The sequence below is a fragment of the Oncorhynchus mykiss genome, chromosome 16 (genome assembly GCF_013265735.2).
Source record: "Oncorhynchus mykiss isolate Arlee chromosome 16, USDA_OmykA_1.1, whole genome shotgun sequence".
NCBI classification, from domain to species: domain Eukaryota; kingdom Metazoa; phylum Chordata; class Actinopteri; order Salmoniformes; family Salmonidae; genus Oncorhynchus; species Oncorhynchus mykiss.
Window position 1 is genome coordinate 60934970 of NC_048580.1, and position 24528 is coordinate 60959497.

Sequence of the window (24528 nt, forward strand, 5' to 3'; positions counted from 1 at the left end):
TGGGTCCTCCTCTCAGCCGTACTTTACAACCATAACAATAGTCTGTAGGGTCCTCCTCTCAGCCATACATCACAACCATAACAATAGTCTGTAGGGTCCTCCTCTCAGCCATACATCACAACCATAACAATAGTCTGTAGGGTTGTCCTCTCAGCCGTACTTTACAACCATAACAATAGTCTGTAGGGTTGTCCTCTCAGCCATACATCACAACCATAACAATAGTCTGTAGGGTCCTCCTCTCAGCCATACATCACAACCATAACAATAGTCTGTAGGGTCCTCCTCTCAGCCGTACTTTACAACCATAACAATAGTCTGTAGGGTCCTCCTCTCAGCCATACATCACAACCATAACAATAGTCTGTAGGGTTGTCCTCTCAGCCGTACTTTACAACCATAACAATAGTCTGTAGGGTCCTCCTCTCAGCCATACATCACAACCATAACAATAGTCTGTAGGGTCCTCCTCTCAGCCATACATCACAACCATAACAATAGTCTGTAGGGTTGTCCTCTCAGCCATACATCACAACCATAACAATAGTCTGTAGGGTCCTCCTCTCAGCCATACATCACAACCATAACAATAGTCTGTAGGGTCCTCCTCTCAGCCGTACTTTACAACCATAACAATAGTCTGTAGGGTCCTCCTCTCAGCCATACATCACAACCATAACAATAGTCTGTAGGGTCCTCCTCTCAGCCATACATCACAACCATAACAATAGTCTGTAGGGTTGTCCTCTCAGCCGTACTTTACAACCATAACAATAGTCTGTAGGGTTGTCCTCTCAGCCATACATCACAACCATAACAATAGTCTGTAGGGTCCTCCTCTCAGCCATACATCACAACCATAACAATAGTCTGTAGGGTCCTCCTCTCAGCCGTACTTTACAACCATAACAATAGTCTGTAGGGTCCTCCTCTCAGCCATACATCACAACCATAACAATAGTCTGTAGGGTTGTCCTCTCAGCCGTACTTTACAACCATAACAATAGTCTGTAGGGTCCTCCTCTCAGCCATACATCACAACCATAACAATAGTCTGTAGGGTCCTCCTCTCAGCCATACATCACAACCATAACAATAGTCTGTAGGGTTGTCCTCTCAGCCATACATCACAACCATAACAATAGTCTGTAGGGTCCTCCTCTCAGCCATACATCACAACCATAACAATAGTCTGTAGGGTCCTCCTCTCAGCCATACATCACAACCATAACAACAGTCTGTAGGGTTGTCCTCTCAGCCGTACTTTACAACCATAACAATAGTCTGTAGGGTCCTCCTCTCAGCCATACATCACAACCATAACAATAGTATGTAGGGTTGTCCTCTCAGCCGTACTTTACAACCATAACAATAGTCTGTAGGGTCCTCCTCTCAGCCATACATCACAACCATAACAATAGTCTGTAGGGTTGTCCTCTCAGCCGTACTTTACAACCATAACAATAGTCTGTTGGGTCCTCCTCTCAGCCATACATCACAACCATAACAATAGTCTGTAGGGTCCTCCTCTCAGCCATACATCACAACCATAACAATAGTCTGTAGGGTCCTCCTCTCAGCCATACATCACAACCATAACAATAGTCTGTAGGGTCCTCCTCTCAGCCATACATCACAACCATAACAATAGTCTGTAGGGTTGTCCTCTCAGCCATACATCACAACCATAACAATAGTCTGTAGGGTCCTCCTCTCAGCCATACATCACAACCATAACAATAGTCTGTAGGGTTGTCCTCTCAGCCGTACTTTACAACCATAACAATAGTCTGTAGGGTTGTCCTCTCAGCCATACATCACAACCATAACAATAGTCTGTAGGGTCCTCCTCTCAGCCATACATCACAACCATAACAACAGTCTGTAGGGTTGTCCTCTCAGCCGTACTTTACAACCATAACAATAGTCTGTAGGGTCCTCCTCTCAGCCATACATCACAACCATAACAATAGTATGTAGGGTTGTCCTCTCAGCCGTACTTTACAACCATAACAATAGTCTGTAGGGTCCTCCTCTCAGCCATACATCACAACCATAACAATAGTCTGTAGGGTCCTCCTCTCAGCCATACATCACAACCATAACAATAGTCTGTAGGGTCCTCCTCTCAGCCATACATCACAACCATAACAATAGTCTGTAGGGTTGTCCTCTCAGCCATACATCACAACCATAACAATAGTCTGTAGGGTCCTCCTCTCAGCCGTACTTTACAACCATAACAATAGTCTGTAGGGTCCTCCTCTCAGCCATACATCACAACCATAACAATAGTCTGTAGGGTCCTCCTCTCAGCCATACATCACAACCATAACAATAGTCTGTAGGGTCCTCCTCTCAGCCATACATCACAACCATAACAATAGTCTGTAGGGTCCTCCTCTCAGCCGTACTTTACAACCATAACAATAGTCTGTAGGGTTGTCCTCTCAGCCGTACTTTACAACCATAACAATAGTCTGTAGGGTTGTCCTCTCAGCCGTACTTTACAACCATAACAATAGTCTGTAGGGTCCTCCTCTCAGCCATACATCACAACCATAACAATAGTCTGTAGGGTCCTCCTCTCAGCCATACATCACAACCATAACAATAGTCTGTAGGGTCCTCCTCTCAGCCGTACTTTACAACCATAACAATAGTCTGTAGGGTCCTCCTCTCAGCCATACATCACAACCATAACAATAGTATGTAGGGTTGTCCTCTCAGCCGTACTTTACAACCATAACAATAGTCTGTAGGGTCCTCCTCTCAGCCATACATCACAACCATAACAATAGTCTGTAGGGTCCTCCTCTCAGCCATACATCACAACCATAACAATAGTCTGTAGGGTCCTCCTCTCAGCCATACATCACAACCATACCAATAGTCTGTAGGGTTGTCCTCTCAGCCGTACTTTACAACCATAACAATAGTCTGTAGGGTCCTCCTCTCAGCCATACATCACAACCATAACAATAGTCTGTAGGGTCCTCCTCTCAGCCATACATCACAACCATAACAATAGTCTGTAGGGTCCTCCTCTCAGCCATACATCACAACCATAACAGGAGAGTGAAGGTGCATCTCAATAGTCCAACAGTCTAAAGAGGCCTCCTCTATCTAAACTGATATTAAATAATTGTATAGAAAACCCAGAGTGAAAGCAGATGCCTGGTAAGTGGGCATCTGCCATATTGCTTTCACCTCTCCATACAGATCAGTACCAATGAAGCAGAGCAGACAAGGCAGGCGCTTTTGACAAATTAAATGTGTACAAAATCCCACCTACGGAGCCAGTCTGTAGTCTCATCACCTTTTTTCCACTCTTATAATAGGAGAGTCAACCTCATGCCCTTGGCACATGACCTCTCACCTTTCAGCCAGGCCATTCTTGGTGAGGCCTGAGATGACTATGGGGTCAAAGGGCTCCTCTGTGCCTGAGATGGTGATACCCAACGGGCCGTTGTAACGCTTCAGCTCCACCGTGTAGATAATGGAACCAGACATCTCCAGCTCATCTGACAGGGACAGAGAGAGCATACACATGAAAAATATGACAATTACATAAAGGGATGAACTAGTCTAGCTCAAATATGGGTCACATCCAAAACGGCTCCCACGCAACATGAGACATTATGAGACACAAATAAAACATGTATAAGTAGACATTTTGTAGGACAAATATAGCAGCCACATGACATATACCAAGTCACCATTTAATCGCAGTTATTTTTCAAATAGAATTTTACCAAGTATTTCTGATGGTGTTGAACATAAAAATATTTGATAAGAGTGGGCATTACAGTACAATCATCCATCACAAATTCTAACTTCCTTATACCAAATGGTATGTAACGCTGTTTATATTAGGTCATTTAAATAGACAGAAATGTATACATAGTCTAAATATGTTTCTACTGGGGAATTCAACCTAATTGGATAGAAATGTGTTATTGTACATTTTCATTTAATTCATTTAGCAGACACTCTTATCCAGAGCGACTAACAGGGGCAATTAGGGTAAGTGCCTTTATCAAGGGCACATTGACAAGTTTTTCACCTAGTCATCTTGGGGACTGGCCCAATGCTCTTAATCACTAGGCTACCTGCCGTCCGTCTCTTCTAGACACACCTCTCCATGCAAATAAGGACTGCATGTTTATTTTTGAAGCACGGCTGTGTTCATCCTACCAGCGTTGTCCTCGTCCTTCTGGATCCGGAGCTTGACCATGTCCTCTGCCTGCTGAAGCACGTGCATAGCATCCTCCATGGTGCAGTTCTCCAGACGCACGTTATCGATGGCCAGCAGCCTGTCCCCTGGCTCCAATGTACCCGTCCTATTAGCAGGCAGGTGAGAGGTGGGCAGGAAATTAAACCACATGAGTTAAACTAAATCTAATACTACTGTGTGAGTTTGTACCTGACATTTGCTTTGCATCTCAAAGCTGCTTATACTTGATTTCAAGGGACTGATAATAGTATTTTTCTAAAATATCTTAAATTGATTATGAAGCTCAACTAAGTCACTGAGATTTGTATTTACTCACAAGAGTCAGATGAACTCAAGGATAACATGTCTCTGCGTGCAGTTTGAAGGAAGTTGCTAACTAGCACTAGAGCAAATGCTAACTAGTATTAGCGCATTGACTGGAAGTCTATGGGTAACTGCTAGCATGTGCTAATGCTAATTAGCATTGGCTTGCCAAACTACCTCTAACTTCATACTGGACAGAGAGAAATAAAAATGGTACCCATGCGGTCATCTGACTGGAGAAGTAGATAAGGGGCCTCATTGTCAAAATCTCAAAGTATGCCTTTAACATAATAGATGAAAAATTACAATATCGGTCTCATGACTTGAATGGGATTTGAGCCTCTAAAACTTTAGCCTGTGGAAACGGTGCCATGGAAACTAAACCAAAGCCTGGATTGCAGTCATACCTTGTCGATAGACTGCTTACAGGGTAAGGAAACCAATAAGTTATTTTGTCATTTGGGTGAACTATCATTTTAAGGTCACATGGTTGGGAAACATTATTGGTTCTCCTCATGACTAGTATACTGACCAGGTGAAACTAACCCCAGACCTGTGGCAGTAAAGCAAGTAATTTGTTTGAGGAATCTCCCCCATGTGATTGGGAGGCTGGACATACCTGTGGGCTATGCTTCCTTTCCTGATATCAGAGATGATCAGAGGTTTGTCAGGTCTCTTGCTTGCTGTTCAGACAGACAGACACCATTAAATTAAACATTAATAACATGCACAGAGACAGACAGTCAGGGAATAAAAATAACACTTTTCAGGAGTTGACTGTTGCCCAAATTATTTTTATTTGCTCTGGATCCCTGCATGTTCTACTTTAGTGCACACAGTCCAAAAGCATTGCATGTATCACAAGTCAACTGATGGCCTGCCCTACTAGCTTCAGTATCTGTGACATCACTAACATATTCTATGTAGTACAGAGAGTTACTGTCCTTTATTGCTTTTCCAGGTTCATTAAAGTGTGAAAGAGGTGATAAATGCTTGAGGACCATTATTATTCATCAGACTTAATGAGGCAGTAGCCTTCATGACAGTCTAGGCCACAGTTATGGATCACAGAGCATTGATCCACACAGAGAGAGATATGCAGGCCAAGGGTTGTTATGTTAGGTTACGTTGCCCCCTGACGTTTGCATCTGGTAACTCACCACTGATGGTGATGCCAAGTTCCACTCCTCTCCTCTTGGGCAGTTTTACATGGAACGTGCCACTACTGGGAACCACTGATTCTAATGGGTGGGGGGTGGGGAGAAAATAAGAGAGAGAAAACAGCTATCACCAGGCCATCCAATGGTTGAACAGCCATCACTACCGAGCTACCTGCCCGGTTCTCTGCCCTGCACCTTGAGACTAATGCTCCATGTATATAGATAGTAATTTTACACTGGTCACCTCATATCCTGGTTTATATATTGTTGTTTACGCACTGTGTATATATACTGTGTTCTCCACATACTGTAGCCCATCCTAATATACAGTTGAAGTCGGAAGTTTACATATACTTAGGTTGGCGTCATTAAAACTAGTTTTTCAACCACTCCACAAATTTCTTGTTAACAAACTATAGTTTTGGTAAGTCGGTTAGGACGATCTACTTTGTGCATGATACAAGTAATTTTCCCAACAATTGTTTACAGACAGATTATTTCACTGTATCACAATTCCAGTGGGTCAGAAGTTCACAACACTCAGTTAACTGTGCCTCTAAACAGCTTGGAAAATTCCAGAAAATTATGTCATGTCTTTAGAAGCTTCTGAGAGGCTAATTGAGTCAATTGGAGGTGTACCTGTGGATGTATTTTAAGGCCTACCTTCAAACTCAGTGCCTCTGCTTGACATCATGAGAAACTCAAAAGAAATCAGCCAAGACCCCCGAAAAAATATTGTAGACCTCCACAAGTCTAGTTCATCCTTGGGAGCAATTTCCAAACTCCTGAAGGTACCACGTTTATCTGTACAAAGAATAGTACGCAAGCATTAACACCTTGGGATCATGCAGCAGTCACACCGCTCAGGAAGGAGATGCGTTCTGTCTCCTAGAGATGAACGTACTTGTGCGAAAAGTGCAAATCAATCCCAGAACAGCAAAGGACCTTGTGTAAAATGCTGGAGGAAACAGGTACAAAAGTATCTATATCCACAGTAAAACAAGTCCGATATCGACATAACCTGAAAGGCCGCTCATTAAGGAAGAAGCCACTGCTCCAAATCAGCCATATAAAAGCCAGACTACGGTGGGGAAGGTAAATGCGGAAGAAAAATGCTGTGGATATATTGAAGCAACATCTCAAGACATCAGTCAGGAAGTTACAGCTTGGTCGCAAATGGGTCTTCCAAATGGATAATGACCCCAAGCATATTTCCAAAGTTTTGGCAAAAGGGCCTAAGGATAACGAAGTCAAGGTATTGGAGCGGCCATCACAAAGCCCTGACCTCAATCCTATAGAACATTTGTGGGCAGAACTGAAAAAGCATGTGCAAGCAAGGAGGCCTACAAACCTGACTCAGTTACACCAGCTCTGTCAGGAGGAATGGGCCAAAATTCACCCAATTTATTGTGGGAAGCTTGTGGAAGGCTACGTTTGATGCAATTTAAACAATTTAAAGGCAATGCTATCAAATACTAATTGAGTGCATGTAAACTTCGGACCCACTGGGAATGTGATGAAAGAAATAAAAGCTGAAGTAAATCATTCTCTACTATTATTCTGACATTTCACATTCTTAAAATAAAGTGGTGATCCTAACTGACCTAAGACAGGGAATTTTTACTTGGATTAAATGTCAGGAATTGTGAAAAACTGAGTATGTGGCTAAGGTTTGGCTAAGGTGTATGTAAACTTCCAATTTAAATTGGAAGTCGTGGCTGTACAGTCGTGGCCAAAAGTTGAGAATGACACAAATATTAATTTCCACAAAGTTCGCTGCTTCAGTGTCTTTTTTGTCAGATGTTACTATGGAATACTGAAGTATAATTACAAGCATTTCATAATGCTTTTATTGACAATTACATAAAGTTGATGCAAAGAGTCAATATTTGCTGTGTTTTTTTTGTTTTTTTTACCCCTTTTTCTCCCCAATTTCGTGGTATCCAATTGTTGTAGTAGCTACTATCTTGTCTCATTGCTACAATTCCCGTACGGGCTCGGGAGAGACGGTGTAGCCTCCGACACATTGGAAGTTTACATACACCTTAGCCAAACCTTAGCCACATACTCAGTTTTTCACAAGGCTGAATGTCATGCGTCCTCCGATACACAACCCAACCAGCCGTACTGCTTCTTAACACAGCGTGCATCCAACCCGGAAGCCAGCCGCACCAATGTGTCGGAGGCTACACCGTGCACCTGGCAACCTTGGCTAGCGCGCACTGCGCCCGGCCCGCCACAGGAGTCGCTGGTGCGCGATGAGACAAGGAGATCCCTACCGACCAATCCCTCCCTAACCCGGATGACGCTAGGCCAAGTGTGCGTCGCCCCACGGACCTCCCGGTCGCGGCCGGTTACGACAGAGCCTGGGCGCGAACCCAGGGACTCTGATGGCACAGCTGGCGCTGCAGTACAGCGCCCTTAACCACTGCGCCACCCGGGAGGCCTAATATTTGCTGTGTTGACCCTTTTTCAAGATCTCTGCAATTCACCCTGGCATGCTGTCAATTAACTTCTGGGCCACATCCTGACTGATGGCAGCCCATTATTGCATAATCAATGCTTGGAGTTTGTCAGAATTTGTGGGTTTTGGTTTGTCCACCCGCCTCTTGAGGATTGACCACAAGTTCTTAATGGGATTAAGGTCTGGGGAGTTTCCTGGCCATGGATCCAAAATAGACGTTTTGTTCCCCGAGCCACTTAGTTATCACTTTTGCCTTATGGCAAGGTGCTCCATCATGCTGGAAAAGGCATTGTTCGTCACCAAACTGTTCCTGGATGGTTGGGAGAAGTTGCTCTAAGAGGATGTGTTGGTATCATTCTTTATTCATGGCTGTGTTCTTAGGCAATATTGTGAGTGAGCCCACTCCCTTGGCTGAGAAGCAACCCCACACATGAATGGACTCAGGATGCTTTACTGTTGGCATGACACAGGACTGATGGTAGCGCTCACCTCGTCTTCTCCGGACAAGCTTTTTTCCAGATGCCCCCAACAACCGGAAAGGGGATTCATCAGAGAAAATGACTTTACCCCAGTCCTCAGAAGTCCAATCCCTGTACCTTTTGCAGAATATCAGTCTGTCCCTGATGTTTTTCCTGGAGAGAAGTGGCTTCTTTGCTGCCCTTCTTGACACCAGGCCATCCTCCAAAAGTCTTCCCCTCACTTTGCTTGCAGATGCACTCATACCTGCCTGTTGCCATTCCTGAGCAAGCTCTGTACTGGTGGTGCCCCGATCCCGCAGCTGAATCAACTTTAGGAGACGGTCCTGGAGCCTGCTGGACTTTCTTGGGCGCCCTGAAGCCTTCTTCACAACAATTGAACCGCTCTCCTTGAAGTTCTTGATGATCCGATAAATGGTTGATTTAGGTGCAATCTTACTGGCAGCAATATCCTTGCCTGTGAAGCCCTTTTTGTGCCAAGCAATGATGACAGCATGTGTTTCCTTGCAGGTAACCATGTTTGACAGAGGAAGAACTATGATTCCAAGCACCACCACCCTTTTGAAGCTTCCAGTCTGTTATTCGAACTCAATCAGCATGACAGAGTGATCTCCAGCCTTGTCCTCGTCAACACACACACCTGTGTTAACGAGAGAATCACTGACATGATGTCAGCTGGTCCTTTTGTGGCAGGGCTGAAATGCAGTGGAAATGTTTTTTTGGGGATTCAATTAATTTGCAAGGCAAAGAGGGACTTTGCAATTAATTGCAATTCATCTGATCACTCTTCATAACATTCTGGAGTATATGCAAATTGCCATCATACAAACTGAAGCAGCAGACTGTGAAAATTAATATTTGTGTCACTTAACTTTTGGCCACGACTGTACATACCATTTTCCAAATTATATACTGTCTTTACACACAACACATTTATATTAATATTCTCGATTCTCACACATGCTCACTAATATATCTACTTTGGATTGTTATTTCTTGATTTGCTGTTTAGATTACTTGTGTATTTGACATTCTACTGCACTGTTGGAGCAAGTAACATAAGAATTTCACTGCACCTGCTGTAACACCTGCAAATCTGCGCATGTGACCAATACATTTTGATTTGAGATGCTATTTCAACTTGGATGAACAAAGGTTAAACTAATTAAAAAGACTATACCTGCTACATCAAACTCAATCTCCAGGGTGACCTTATTGGCCAGAGCAGCGTCACGCAGTAGCTGATTGGCCTCCTCCAGTGTTCCATCCTCTGTAGGGATTCTGTTGATGGACAGGAGTCTGTCCCCCACCTGCAGCAACCCACATCTGATGACACAGCGAATAGTTAGAAGAGTACAATGGAGTGAGAATCTTTTTAATACATAGTAGAGAACAATAAGGGACAATATGTGGCATTCGGCATAATTCTGTGTGGCCTTTATACAGTTAGATATTTAACCAAACTTGAACTGTTGTTACGAACAGTTTTTCGTAATACTTCTCTCGTTTACATCCCATTTCTCAGACGAAGCCCGCTCAAAAACTGAAGACCATGAGAGTCCTGCTGTAAAACGATAAGAAACCTTTCCGTACTATTACTACCACCACCACTACTACTACTACCATGAAAGTGTTATATGGAGCATATACAAATATACACAGCTGTCTGGTTCCCTACTCTCATGACTCTGCTTTAGATTTCAGAGATAGGTGGTTTATGGTGAACATATTTCAACTCCACTTTGACCTCAACTCACTGATAACAATAAACCACTGAGTCAGGACCCTGAAAGGCACAATCCTATCCACAATCAACCCTTGTTGTTAAATTCAACAAAGCTAGACCCTCCTGTTCTGGCTTAAATACACACACACACACACACACACACACACACACGCTTACTTCCATGATCACATCATTAGGACACACACATAGCAGCACTGTCAACTAGGATTAATTCACTAAACACTGCAATTCATTAACCTTGCGTTAGTGCTGAGACGAACATCACAATAGGATGTTCTGCTTGAGTCACTCTCTCCCAACGGAGGGAGACTTTAAATGGTATTACACCACCCAGAGGACATGGCCTTCTGTTGTCCATACAGACAAACATTACTCTTACAAGACAAGGGCAGAGAGCACACATTGGCCTAATCAGGGCTATCCATTTCCTTAATAAATTAACAGATAAATGCTTTTTAGAAGCAAGGCCAGGATAAACTTTTATAAATAAAACGTAGTAAAATGTAATTGATTCACTTGCTTCTCACAGATTCTAATACAACTGAAGTTATTACCATTACCTCAAAGCAAGGTGCCTAATGGAACTGCTAGGACACAGCGGAGCTAAAAGTGTCATCTTCGGATAGGAGACCCAGATTAGTATTCCTCTGATGACACCCTACCGTCCGATGAGTGACTAAGACATGGCCCTAAGGTCAAGGTCACTCCACACTGTACAGTACTTCTCTGTCTGGGAGGCTGTGTGTGTGTAACCTTTCGGCAGGGCTGTCAGGCTCGATGAAGCGGATGACTGCGGGAACGGTCAGGGTCTCTGTGGCAAAGACACCCCCTTGCAGCTGAACCCCGAACCCTGTGAGTGGATCCCCCCTCACGATGACCTCGCTGGTCTCCACATGAACAACCTGACCCCCAGGGCCCACTGAGCTGGATGCTAGGGACACTGGGTGAGGGGGAAGGGTGGATAGTGTGATACATTGAGAGAAAGGGGAGGAATGAATGGATAGATGGAGAGAGAGAGGGAGGGAGAGGGAGTGAGTCAGCTATCAGCCTTTCCATCAGTCCATGTCAGTGATCCGTCGTCAGAGCAGTCACCCCTTTAATGAGGGGAGGTAGGTCAATTCTCGAACTATTCTAAAAGCCGGTTATGAATACACATTTGTTTTTAAAGCAGTACACAATCCACATACGTGAGCTCTTGTGCTCCTTCCTCCTCTGGCGTCTCTTATGTGTGGTGTTACGGGGGCTGGTGGATGGGATGGGGCAGGGTAGGGTGCTGCTGCCCTGGCTACTGCTGTACCCTGAGGTGGCTGTGGAGGAAGGGGAGAAGCCACCACACACCAGAGCTGAAAGGACACATGCTCACAACATCAAATCAATGCAAAAAGAAACCCCTTCGAGGTAGAATAATGCAACTCGTCACTTGACCTGTAACTCCACAGTGCACCTAGGCTACATGCAATGCTAATACACAGTTAATGATATCGCAACATTATCATTGGGATCAGAGGATCATAAACTGAAAAAAGACAGATGATCAACAGCAACTTTTAAAATACATACACTTAGCAAGGAAAATTCTATATACTGAACTATACCCAGCAGCATATTCACACATTATAACTCACATGTGCAGTGGTCCTGCTGGTTGAGTGGGTGGCTGGGACTGCTCCATGTCTTGCAGTGTTGGGTGTGGCTGTAGTTAACAGTGGGGTCCCAATGGTGAAGGTTGCTCTTCTCCACTTTCACTGCAGCCACAATGAAACAAAACAAAATGTAAAAGTTGTTTATAAGGAAAATTACTCTACTCAGGCACAGCAATGTGCTGCTAAATTCCACCCATTAAATGCTGCTTTAATCTCCATTTACACCCCAGAGCCTGCAGGATAACAGGCAGAGTCATTGATATTTTGTTTTCTTCATGGTACACTAGATTGAATCCTGTGGCATAATGCATTTTTGTCAACACAGGAAAATCAGTGAGACACATGTAATTGAATGGAGCAAAGAAGGACAGAATGGCTGAGAAATGTTCTTACTTTTACTAACAAGCTTCAACAAAGCTGAATGCAGATTTGAGAACATTTTACAATTTCACTTTGAAGAAAGCAAAAGAAACTAGGTTTGTAAAAACACTGGTAGGTCAGCCAGAACTGACTCACTGAGCTAATACTGCCTTGCGAAGTGAGGACATGCCATGTGAATCTGCCTTCATTGAACACAGCTGAAACCCGAAAGGCTAATTGCAGATGACGCCTCATGGATAAGATATGTCCTGCCTCTCTCCTGATTGGCAGGCCAATTGACCAATTGAGCATGTGAGCTGTCAGTGTCAAACCTGAGGCTTATTCAGTTGTGTGAAAAGTTAATGGGATTGGAGAAAAAGATGCCAGATGAGACAGAATAAATACTGATCTGAAATGTTCTACTCTTTGGACTGCATTTACTGTGTGATGGCTGTGTCCCCAAATGTTTACCCCCTTTACAAATGATTTATATTCTTTAATGCTGTAAAATGCAGGTTGTAGCCGAAAGATACAGTATTGGCTATTCTATTCTCACACCCACAAACAATGTAGTAAAACCCAATCATTAATGAAACATTCAAGGGAAAAATGTGAAGCTACACTGAACACTTGAATGTGACCAAACCACACAGCTATATTTAACAGGGAGAATTACACACGACAGTAATCCGTAGTGTTCTATTCGTACAGTCTTAATCTGTGACAGTCTCCCTCCTCACATGGATGAAGGATTTGCAAGAAAGCCATGGATGTCTCACAGATCCAGGTCATCTGGTTAAATCCAAGACATTGTAGTATGTCTTATGAAAGCAAGTATTTTTCAAACGTCCACAACGTTCGTCTCAGGCAGAAGTTGTCATTAACCCTTTCGTATCCCCTAGGCCTAACCATAGGAAGAGTGACAAGGTGTGACCCTTTCTCAGTAGTTAGGGGCAACTTCTATCCACTCCTCCAAATCTTCCATCCCACTCTGTGGTCCTGTAACCATTTGGCTCCTGTAGAGTAGAGCTCTAATTCCTATCTTTACTGAGGAATACTTTAGAAACAGCTTATCTTTTAGTTGCCATATCAGTCTTATTAAATCCCAGCGAGGATTAGACAAATTGCATTTTATGATCATGTCTAATACCCAAAGGGAATGTATCATTAAAATATAATCTCATCGTTGTGGCATTTAATTTCAATAATGAATCTACATCCAATCCAATTTAGAAGCACATGAAAAATTACAGTAATGTTACAGACACAAATAAAAACCTACCTGAAACACTTTATTTTCACTATCTTGAGTACACACATCAAATCAAATCAAATTGTATTTGTCACATACACATGGTTAGCAGATGTTAATGCGAGTGTAGCGAAATGCTTGTGCTTCTAGTTCCGACAATGCAGTAATAACCAACAAGTAATCTAGCTAACAATTCCAAAACTACTACCTTATAGACACAAGTGTAAGGGGATAAAGAATATGTACATAAAGATATATGAATGAGTGATGGTACTTAGCGGCATAGGCAAGATACAGTAGATGGTATTGAGTGCAGTATATACATATGAGATGAGTATGTAAACAAAGTGGCATAGTAAAAGTGGCTAGTGATACATGTATTACATAAAGATGCAGTAGATGGTATAGAGTACAGTATATACATATACATATGAGATGAATAATGTAGGGTATGTAAACATTATATTAGGTAGCATTGTTTAAAGTGGCTAGTGATATATTTGACATCATTTCCCATCAATTCCCTACATAAGTGTGATACAGTGCAATATGATAATCCATGTTCACGATGACAGATAACAATATGTAATTCAACTCCATTGGGTAGTGGGTGTCTCCATAATATAATGACTTAGCCATAAGATCCATATTCTAATGCTGAGACGCCCACCGCAGATAAGACTAAGCCACTGTAGTTGACACTAAGACACAGCGTAGTTGTACCACACTTCAGGCTTCACAATCTTTCCCAACCTCACATACTAAGAAACAACCTCTGACCAAAGGCTCTGTCAATCAACTGTTAGGTGTTCCTTTCTACCTGTTAATACTTACATGGATCAAACTATTTCAACTAAAGCTGTTCATCATGTACATGACATCAGTGCTTTGTAATTTAATCATTTTGAAAAAATATATAATAAATAAAAAATAAACCACCTCAGACTGTTGGCCCAAAAACACAACAAGATGTATGTATGTATGTATGTATGTATGTATGTATGTATGTATGTATGTATGTATGTATGTATGTATGTATGTATGTATGTGTGTATGTGTGTATGTGTGTGTGTGTGTGTGTGTGTGTGTGTGTGTGTGTGTGTGTGTGTGTGTGTGTGTGTGTGTGTGTGTGTGTGTGTGTGTGTGTGTTTGTGTGTGTGTGTGTAGTTTGTCGGGATGCATAAAAGGCCGGCGGTCTACACCAGGGTACAGTGCTCATAACCTCCAGCCCTCTCCACACTTAAGTGATTCACAGCATACGGGAGGCAGCTCACCCTCTGCAGTCCCTTTACAGCAGCAGAGGGAACTATGTAGGTAATATGCTTAAAACACAGTTTATCAGAATTTTTTTCTACTGGGTTACATATGCAAATCAAATCAAATTGTATTTGTCACATACACATATTTAGCAGATGTGATTGCAGATGTAGTGAAATGCTTGTGTTCCTAGCTTCAACAGTGCAGTAGTATCTAACAGTGCAGTAGCATCTAAAAATGATTCACAACAATACCCACAAATATAAAAGTCAATGAATGGAATTAAGAATTATATAAATATTAGATTGAGCAATGTCAGCATGGCACTGACTAACATACAGTAGAATAAAATACATTATATATGTATGAGATGAGTAAAGCAGTATGTAAACATTATTTAAACCTTATTAAAGTGACTCGTGTTCCATTATTAAAGTGGCCAGTGATTCCAAGTCTATGTATATAGGGCAGCAGCCTCTAAGGTGCAGGGTTGCGTAACCCGGTAGAAGCCAGCTAGTGATGGCTATTTAACAGTCTGATGGCCTTAAGATAGAAGCTGTTTTTCAGTGTATCGGTCCCAGCTTTGATGCACCTGTACTGACTTCACCTTCTGGACGATAGCGGGGTGAACAGGTCGTGGTTAGGGTGGTCCTTAATTATCTTTTTGGCCTTCCTGTGACATTAGGTGCTATAAGTGTCCTGGAGGGCAGGTAGTTTGCCCCCGGTGATGCGTTGGGCAGACTGCACCACACTCTGGAGAGCCCTGCGGTTGCGGTGATACATCCCAACAGGATGCTCTCAATTGTGTATCTGTAAAAGTTTGTGAGGGTTTTAGAGGCCAAGCTAAATTTCTTCAGCCTCCTGAGGTTGGAATAGTACACCGTGGTAGTCCATGATTGTCTGTAGGCCCTGCCACATACGTCTCATGTCTGAGCCGTTGAATTGCAACTCCACTTTGTCTCTATACTGACGTTTTGCCTGTTTGATTGCCTTATGGAGGGAATAACTATACTGTTTGTATTTAGCCATATACCCAGTCACCTTGCCATCACTAAATGCGGTGTATTGTGCATTTAGTTTTGCGCGAATGCTGGCATCTATCCACGGTTTCTGGTTTGGGTAGGTTTTAATAGTCACAGTGGGTACAACATCTCCTATACACTTCCTGATGAACTCAGTCACCATATCCGTGTATTCGTTGATGTTATTCTCAGAGGCTATCCAGAATATATCTCAGTCCGCGTGAGCTAAACAATCTTGAAGCATGGATTCCGATTGGTCAGACCAGCATTGAATAGACCTTAGCACGGGTACTTCCTGTTTGAGTTTCTGCCTATAGGAAGGAAGTCGCAAAATGGAGTCGTGATCAGATTTGCTGGAGAGAGATTTGCTGAAAAGTTGAGTAGCAGTGGTCCAATGTTTTACCAGCGCGAGTCAGTGTGTTGTTAGAACTTTGGTAGCGTTTTCCTCAAATTTGCTTTGTTAAAAACCCCAGCTACAATACATGCAGCCTCAAGATATGTGGTTTCCAGTCTGCATAGAGTCCAGTGTAGTTCTTTGAGGGCCGTCATGGTATCGGCTTGAGGGGGAATATACACGGCTGTGACTATAATCGTAGAGAATTCTCTTGGGAGGTAATACAGTCGGCATTTGATTGTGAGATTTTCTAGGTTGGGTGAACAAGAGGACTTGAGTTTCTGTATGTTATCACAATCACACCATGTGGGTTAATCATGAAACATACAACCCCGCCTTTCTTCTTCCGGAGAGTTCTTTATTCCTGTCTGCGCGATGTACTGAGAACCCAGATGGCTGAATGGATGGGGACAGTATATCCCAAGAGAGCCATGTTTCCGTGAAACAGAGTATGTTACAATCCATGATGTCTCTCTGGAAGGAGATCCTCGCCCTGGGCTCCCGAGTGGTGCAGCGGTCTAAGGCACTGCATCTCAGTACTTGAGGCGTCACTACAGACACCCTGGTTTGATTCCAGGTTGTATCACAATCGGTCATGATTGGGAGTCCCATAGGGCGGCGCACAATTGGCCGAGCATCGTCCAGGTTTGGCTGGTGTAGGCCGTCATTGTAAATAAGAATTTGTTCTGATTGCCTAGTTAAATAAAGATTAAATAAAATGAATAAAAAATAAAATACTTTATTATCCAGAGACTGAACATTAGCAAGTAATATACTCGGAAGCGGTGAATGGTATGCATGCCTCCTGAGTCGGACTAGAAGTCCACTTCGAATACCTCTTCTCTGCCGGAGCAGTCTCTAGAATAAGTTTGATTGCCCTGGGTGGTACGAACAAAGGATCCAATTCTAGAAAGTCATATTCCTGTCCATAATGCTGGTGAGTTACCGCCGCTCTGATATCCAAAAGTTATTTCTGGCTGTATGTAATAACACAAAGACATTTCTGGGCTAATAATGTAAGAATTAACACACAAAAAAAACGAAATACTGCAAAGTTGCTTAGGAGCTAGAAGCAGAGCTGCCATATCTGTTGGTGCTATCTTACTTGCCAGAAAACTACCTAAACATTGCATAAACAAAGGACTGTGAAGGGGGAAGGAGAGGACGCCTTGGAGAGTGTTGGGATACTGCCCCTCTCCCCACCGTTGTGATTACAATCTCTGAGGGTTTGGAGCTTGAGGTAGTCACCTCATACAAGTACTTGGGAGCATGGCTAGATGGTACATTGTCCTTCTCTCAGCACATATCAAAGCCTCAGGTTAAGGTTAAATCTAGACTTGGTTTCCTCTATCGTAATCACTCCTCTTTCACTCAAGCTGACAAACTAACCCTGATTCAGATGACCATCCTACCCATGCTAGATTAATGAGACGTAATTCATAGATCGGCAGGCTAGATGTTCTTTGCCATTCGGCCATCAGATTTGCCACCAATGCTCCTTATAGGACACATCACTGCACTCTATACTCCTCTGTAAACTGGTCATCTCTGTATACCCGTCCAAGACCCACTGGTGGATGCTTACTTCTAAAACCCTCTTAGGCCTCCACATACAACACCCGTTCTGACAGTCACATTCTGTTAAAGGTCCCCAAAGCACCCAAAGGTCCCCAAAGCTAGCCACTGGAACGAGCTGCAAAAAACACTCCAACTGGACATTTTTATCTCTTCACTCAAAGACTCTTACTGGCAGTTGTGTCTGCTTTGAGTGATGTATTGTTGTCTCTACCTTCTTGCCCTTTGTGCTGTTGTCTGTGCCCAATAATGTTTGTACCATGTTTTATGCTGCTACCATGTTGTGCTGCTGTCATGTTGTGTTGCTACCCAGCTGTGTTGTTGTAATGTGTTGCTGCCATGCTATGTTGATATCTTAGGTCTCTCTTTATGTAGTGTTGTGTTGTCTCTCTTGTCGTTATGTGTGTTTTGGCCTATATATATATATATATATATATATATATATATATATATATATATATATATATATATATATTTTATCCCAGCCCCCGTCCCCGCAGGAGGCCTTTTGCCTTTTGGTAGGCCGTCATTGTAAATAAGAATTTGTTCTTAACTGACTTGACTAGTTAAATAAAGGTTAAATAAATAAAAATATAAAGACCTGTGTCTTGAGGTCTCATGGGAAGTCTGCTCTGATTGGCTGTCAGGATCTCCAATTTAACAATGTCAGAGGTTTGGGCCAACAGCTGCGTGGCCTCCATCAGGGAACAGTGCTCAGTACTGGTCCCATCTATACACAGGAGAAGATCACCTATATGCAATGCCCCACACCTGAGAGAGAGAGAGAGAGAGAGAGAGAGCGAGAGAGAGAGAGGGGTAGGAAAGGGACAGACAGAGGGGGTTTGAAAGTAGAAAAGAATATTACATTTAGTATAAAGCTATTTTCATGCAAAATACAGTATGATCTCTTTGGTATGCAAGTAAAAAAGTTTTACATTGTATGTGACAGGAGGCTTGGCTCACCTCTCCACCACACTGGCCTGTTTGATTTTGTCAATGACGATGACCTGCTTGTTCCTGTACACTGCAGTAGCCAGGCTGACACCCAGGCTGGCTGCAGGACACTTCACTATCTCCACCAGCAGGGGGCCAGAGGCCTGCTGCACAGACTCTGAGAGAAAGATAGACATGCACGGCATTAGGGTAGAATATCCATAGTACTGTAGTGAATTGATGAGGTTGCTTAGTGTTGGTTTAATAAGGTCACTACAGTACAATGATGAAATCAGTGTCTGAGTACTTAAGAAATGTTATAATTATAATTTCCACATTTACTTTGTCTTCATAATCTCCTCTCTCTAAATTGAAGACCCCATTATTTTATTTCAGGGGACATTTGGTTTGTTAATGATCTTTTCCCACTTTATTCCAAACAAGGATATTCCCATTTACTTCACCTCAACCCACCTCACTTAACATTTAACTCCGGCAGCACAGATGTCAAGCTGTCTCAGCTGATGACATACGGTTTGAGACATGCTATCCAGTGATAACGGATGACCTTAGACTTGGGCGAAGATTTACCTTCCAACAGGACAATGACCCCAAGCATATAGCCGAATAAATGCTGGAATAGCTTTAGAACAAGAATGTGAAAGTCCTTGAGTGGCCCAGCCAAAGCCCAGATATGAATCCCATTGAAAATCCGTGGAATGACTTGAAGATTGCTGTTCACCGCCGGTCCCCATCTTACTTAACAGTGCTTGGGAAAATCTACTAGGAAGAATTGGATATCCCCAAATCCAGATGTTCAAAGCTGATACAGACATACCCAAGATGACTCAAATCAAATCATACTTTATTTGCCACATGCGCTGAATACAACAAGTGTAGACTACTGTGAAATGCTTACTTGCAAGCCCTTAACCAACAGTGCAGTTCAAGAAGAATAAAATATTTACCAAGTAGGCTAAAATAAAAAGTAATAATAAAAAGTAACACAATAAGAATAACAGAGCTACAGTATATACAGGGGGCAATGGTACCGAGTCAGTGTGCAGGGGTACAGGCTAGTTGAGGTAATCTGTACATGTAGGTGGGGGCAAAGTGACTATGCATAGGTAACAAACAAACAGCGAGTAGCAGCAGTGCATGGGTGGGGGGGGGGGGGGGGGGGGGGGTAGAAGCTGTTGAGGAGCCTTTTGGTCCTAGACTTGGTGCTCCGGTACCGCTTGCCATGCGGAGGCAGAGAAAACAGTCTATAACTTGGTGAATGGAGTCTCTGGCAATTTTCTGGACTTTCCTCTGACACCGCCTATTATGTAGGTCCTGGATGGCAGGAAGCTTGGCCGTTCGCACTACCCTCTGTAGCGTCTTACGGTCAGATGCCGAGTAGTTTCCATACCAAGCAGTGATGCAACCGGTCAGGATGCTTTGGATGGTGCAGCTGTAGAACCTTTTAAGGATCTAGGGACCCATGCCAAATCTTTTCAGTCTCCTGAGGGGGAAAAGGTTTTGTCGTGCCCCCTTCACGACTGTCTTGGTACGTTTGGACCATGATAGTTGGTTGGTGATGTGGACACCAACAGAGATGCATACAAAGCTCTCCCCCGCCCTACATTTGGCAAATCTGACCGTAATTCTATCTTCCTGATTCCTGCTTACAAACTAAAACTAAAGCAGGAAGTACCAGTGACTCGCTCAATACGGAAGTGGTCAGATGACGCGGATGCTACACTACAGGACTGTTTTGCTAGCACAGACTGGAATATGTTCCGGGATTTATCCAATGGCATTGAGGAATACACCACCTCAGTCACCGGCTTTATCAATAAGTGTATCGATGACGTCGTCCCCACAGTGACTGTACGTACATATCCCAACCAGAAGCCATGGATTACAGGCAACATCTGCATCGAGCTAAAGGCTAGAGCTGCCTTTTTCAAGGAGCGGGAGACTAATCTGGACACTTTTCTCAATCTGGTCTAGGATTTTTTCCCCTGGTTGCACCTGATATGCTGGTAAAATGTTGGTAAAACTGATTTAAGGTTGCCTGCATTAAAGTCCCCGGGCACTTTGTAGCTCCGCTTCTGGGTCAGCATTTTCTTCTTTGCTTATAGCCTTATAGAGTTGGTTGAGAGCGGTCTTAATGCCAGCTTCTCTTTGTGGTAGTAAATAGACGCTACGAATAATACAGATGAGAACTCTCTTGGTAAATAGTGCGGTTGACAGCTTATCATAAGGTACTCTACCTCAGGAGAGTAATACCTCGAGACATCTGTTAATACCTCTCACCAGCTGTTATTGACATAAATACACAGCCCCCCCACCCCTCGTCTTACCAGAGGTAGCGTCTCTGTTCTGCCGGTGCATGGAAAATCCCACCAGCTCTATATTCTCAGACTCATAGCTTTATTCGCCGCCAAATGTGCTTCCACAAAGTATTGACTCAGGGGTGTGAATACCTATGTAAATGAAGTATTTCTGTATTCATTTATTTTTAATCAGAGGAGAACAGACTGAAGGGTTATTTGACATTTGACCATGCCAAACTGACGCAAGCTCTCGGTCCTCAACATTCTGCACCCTTCTGTGAGGCTCTTTCGGGGGCAGGAACATCTGTCTGTCTAACTGACTGTCTGACTGACTGACTGACTGTGAAGCACTAGTTCTAATTAGGGTGTATAAAAGCCTAGATCTCTGTTTTAGTTTTTTTGCTTCATTTAGAAGAATAAAACCGTTCTGTAACATGCAAAATGAAAGAAAATAATCCTAAACTTCCGGGTGGTTTGGCTTACTTATATATGGTAAAGAGTCGACTTCTATAATAGAATCAGTAGAGTATTTATTGTATGTACCTGCTGTACCATTCCTACTAAGTGTTGACATGTTTTGTAGGCGTGTGAATCCCCAGTGGCGGCTTGTGAGCAACGAACACTCGCTCTAATACATTCTTGTGGAACGGGCGCATAATTTACCCTCAGAGCGATGTTGCTTTGCCTGCCGTATTCTCACATAATACCCCTCCGACCAGCGTGTGTGTGCTCACCCATGACGGAGACGTCATACTCAATCAGGAACAGGGCTTCCTGGCTACACTGCATCAGCATAGTGAGGGTGTCAGCGTGCTTCTCTCGGTTTAAGGGCATCCCATCCACGCTCAGCACGCGGTCACCAGCCTTCAGTGTGCCCTCTCTGTTAGGGAGACAGAGAGAGAGGTGAGAGAACACTAACCCTTAAGTGTGCATGAAGGAGAGGGCATCGAATGCAGGCACTCTGTCCACACAGACACATCACATGGTCACCATCTTTCCGTTTGCTGTCTCTAGGAATAGAGGAACATTAAAAAGGGAAGAAGGAGGTGTTTTGGACATTGCAGTACAGTCATATTTCGCCACCAAACAGCTCCCAATGTCCTCTCTCTGGTAAAAGATAGATTCTACTTCTGACCTCTCAGGAAATGAATGAACATACATTAATAAGCATAAATGATATCTATATATTATCTCATGGTGTACAGTACACTCAACATATCACTGTTTGATGTATATACTAAGTATGTTGCCCTTAATCTTCTGAGAAATCCTGGACAGAGACAGTGCAGTACAGCATTCAGCTAGCTAGTCCCTAGCCTTAGGATGAAGCTTGCTCTTTATACCGTTAATGTGGATATAACATTAATGCATGACTGCATTTCCATAGGTCTGGGGGGCATGCATCACTACATCTTTTCAATAGCATTTGCCATTGAAACAAATGGCAAAGAGAAAACCAGGTCCAGCAAGCTGTACAGATTGCACACAGATACATACACTGACTGAAAACAAGGCGTTCCAGAGCTTCTTTATTGCTTACTCATGTGAAATTACTCATGAGGGAATAATCACGTGTGTGCACGCACGTGCGCACACACACACACCTATGCATGTCTTTACCTATCAGCAGGACCCCCGGGCCGTACGTAGGTCACTACCAGAGGACGAGACCTGTGCCAGTCTTCATGGAACCCTCCTAGAGAAGCAGAACACACACGATCAGGTTCAATCTTTCATCCTCTGCCACCCTTCATTATACACACTGTACATTCTAGCAGACTGAATGATGCCCACCTCTCATGACGAATCCAAAGCTGTTACCCTCTTTGTATAGGCACACCTCTATGGTCTTAGATATGACACCCGAGGGAGCATTCTGGACTGAAAACAGAGATGGGGAGAGAGAGAACAACTGTCACATTCATGATTCACATTCAGTGTTTTAACCTGAGTTTGAATTATTTTATCTAAGCATTTTCCCCTCTCGTTTGCTGTACAGGGTCCTTGGGTTCAGGGTTAGTGTTAACTGCCAATGTGAGTTGCGACCCATTGCTGGGTTGCTGTTTTGGTCCTTATGGGTCAAAACTGGATCATCCAGTGGAGGGAGGACAGCTCATGGCTAGAATGAAAAGGTATCAAAGAAATCAAACACATTCCATTCATTCCATTTGGGCCTTCAAATGAGCGTGTCTTCAGATTGAAAATGACACCAGCCTCCACTGGGATTCTGATTAGTTTGTTTACTTGCTGGGTCACAGTCCAGAAATAAATTGACAACTACTGTACTGGAATAATGTCCCAGCATGAGAAGACAACAACAGAGAGAATTGGATGCTTTTTCAACCAAGAACAAAGGCAAGCTATGTTGACCTTATCTCCACTACTGTATATGTTATTTGAAAATATATGGATATTATAGACCTACTATAATAGATGCAGGACGATACACACTAGAAGTGCTCATACCAAAGGGAGGTAATTCGTACTCCACTTCCAGCACCACACGTTCCCCGATGTTCTTCAGCAGGCTGATGATCTCCTCGTGGCGGAGCTTGGACAGGTTGATGCCGTTCACAGACTTGATGTAGTCTCCCACATTCAGCTGGTCACTCCTACAAGGAGAGATAGAGCTACAATAGAGCACAACCCCAGCAGAGAACATTGAAGACGTTGCTTGATGAGTTTTTCCTGACCATGTCACTTAGCCAGGGAATATCTCTGGATTGGTTGGGTCACATGTTTAGGAAAACCTCCTGGCCCCACTAATGATAAACTCTGAAAACAACATATTATCTCCTGATTCATGGCTTCAGAACGTTGTTGTGTATCTTCATCACTGCCCTGTCATGACTAATGTTCGGCATCTTTGTAGCAGAAAGTCTGTCTAATTATAACACAAGCTATGCAAATAGATGCAACCCTAGAATTCTTCAGACAGACAGACAGACAGACAGATAGAGATGAGAGACATGTTTCACATGATGTCTCCCATGTGACATTGTGAGTCAACACGATGCTCATTTGGATGCTAATTAAATAGATGTGCTGCTCTGCTACACCTCTGGGCTACTGCCGATCGCTACAGTGACTCAGGACACACACATCAGCATGAGCCTACCAAACACGGTCATACGCTTTCATTTTAACATAGATATATTGTGTGTATGAGATCAACCGAGTCGACTAGCAAACAGGCCAGTGGTGTAATGGTTATAATAGCAGTGAGATAAGCTGTTAAGTAATATCACGATTGTCATATCTAGTCGGTTGACCACATTCTATACTGAGACACTTTTGTGGTGGCAGAAATAATTTAATTTTCCAGTATTTAATATGAGTGTGTGTGTAATAAATAAAGATGAGAGGCTGCAGTCACATGCCACT

General features: G+C 43.2%; 1 protein-coding gene across 4 annotated transcripts in view; it reads right to left on the reverse strand.

Moving 5' to 3' along the window:
* LOC110492486 (glutamate receptor-interacting protein 2) overlaps positions 1 to 24528 on the reverse strand; it is a 54054-nt gene that overhangs the window by 18224 nt on the left and 11302 nt on the right. For 3 of the 4 annotated variants that reach the window (XM_021566847.2, XM_021566849.2, XM_021566850.2), the window contains exons 4-17: positions 23611 to 23756; positions 22939 to 23025; positions 22765 to 22840; positions 21879 to 22024; positions 18854 to 19001; positions 18492 to 18661; positions 12013 to 12132; positions 11575 to 11730; positions 11141 to 11327; positions 9821 to 9966; positions 5701 to 5781; positions 5160 to 5223; positions 4198 to 4343; positions 3380 to 3524 (exon numbers count right to left, since the gene is read on the reverse strand). In XM_021566847.2, the coding sequence (XP_021422522.2) occupies positions 3380 to 3524; positions 4198 to 4343; positions 5160 to 5223; positions 5701 to 5781; positions 9821 to 9966; positions 11141 to 11327; positions 11575 to 11730; positions 12013 to 12132; positions 18492 to 18661; positions 18854 to 19001; positions 21879 to 22024; positions 22765 to 22840; positions 22939 to 23025; positions 23611 to 23756 (1818 nt within the window). The remainder of the gene's footprint in view (positions 1 to 3379; positions 3525 to 4197; positions 4344 to 5159; positions 5224 to 5700; positions 5782 to 9820; positions 9967 to 11140; positions 11328 to 11574; positions 11731 to 12012; positions 12133 to 18491; positions 18662 to 18853; positions 19002 to 21878; positions 22025 to 22764; positions 22841 to 22938; positions 23026 to 23610; positions 23757 to 24528) is intronic. The other variant, XM_021566848.2, reaches the window with a different exon arrangement.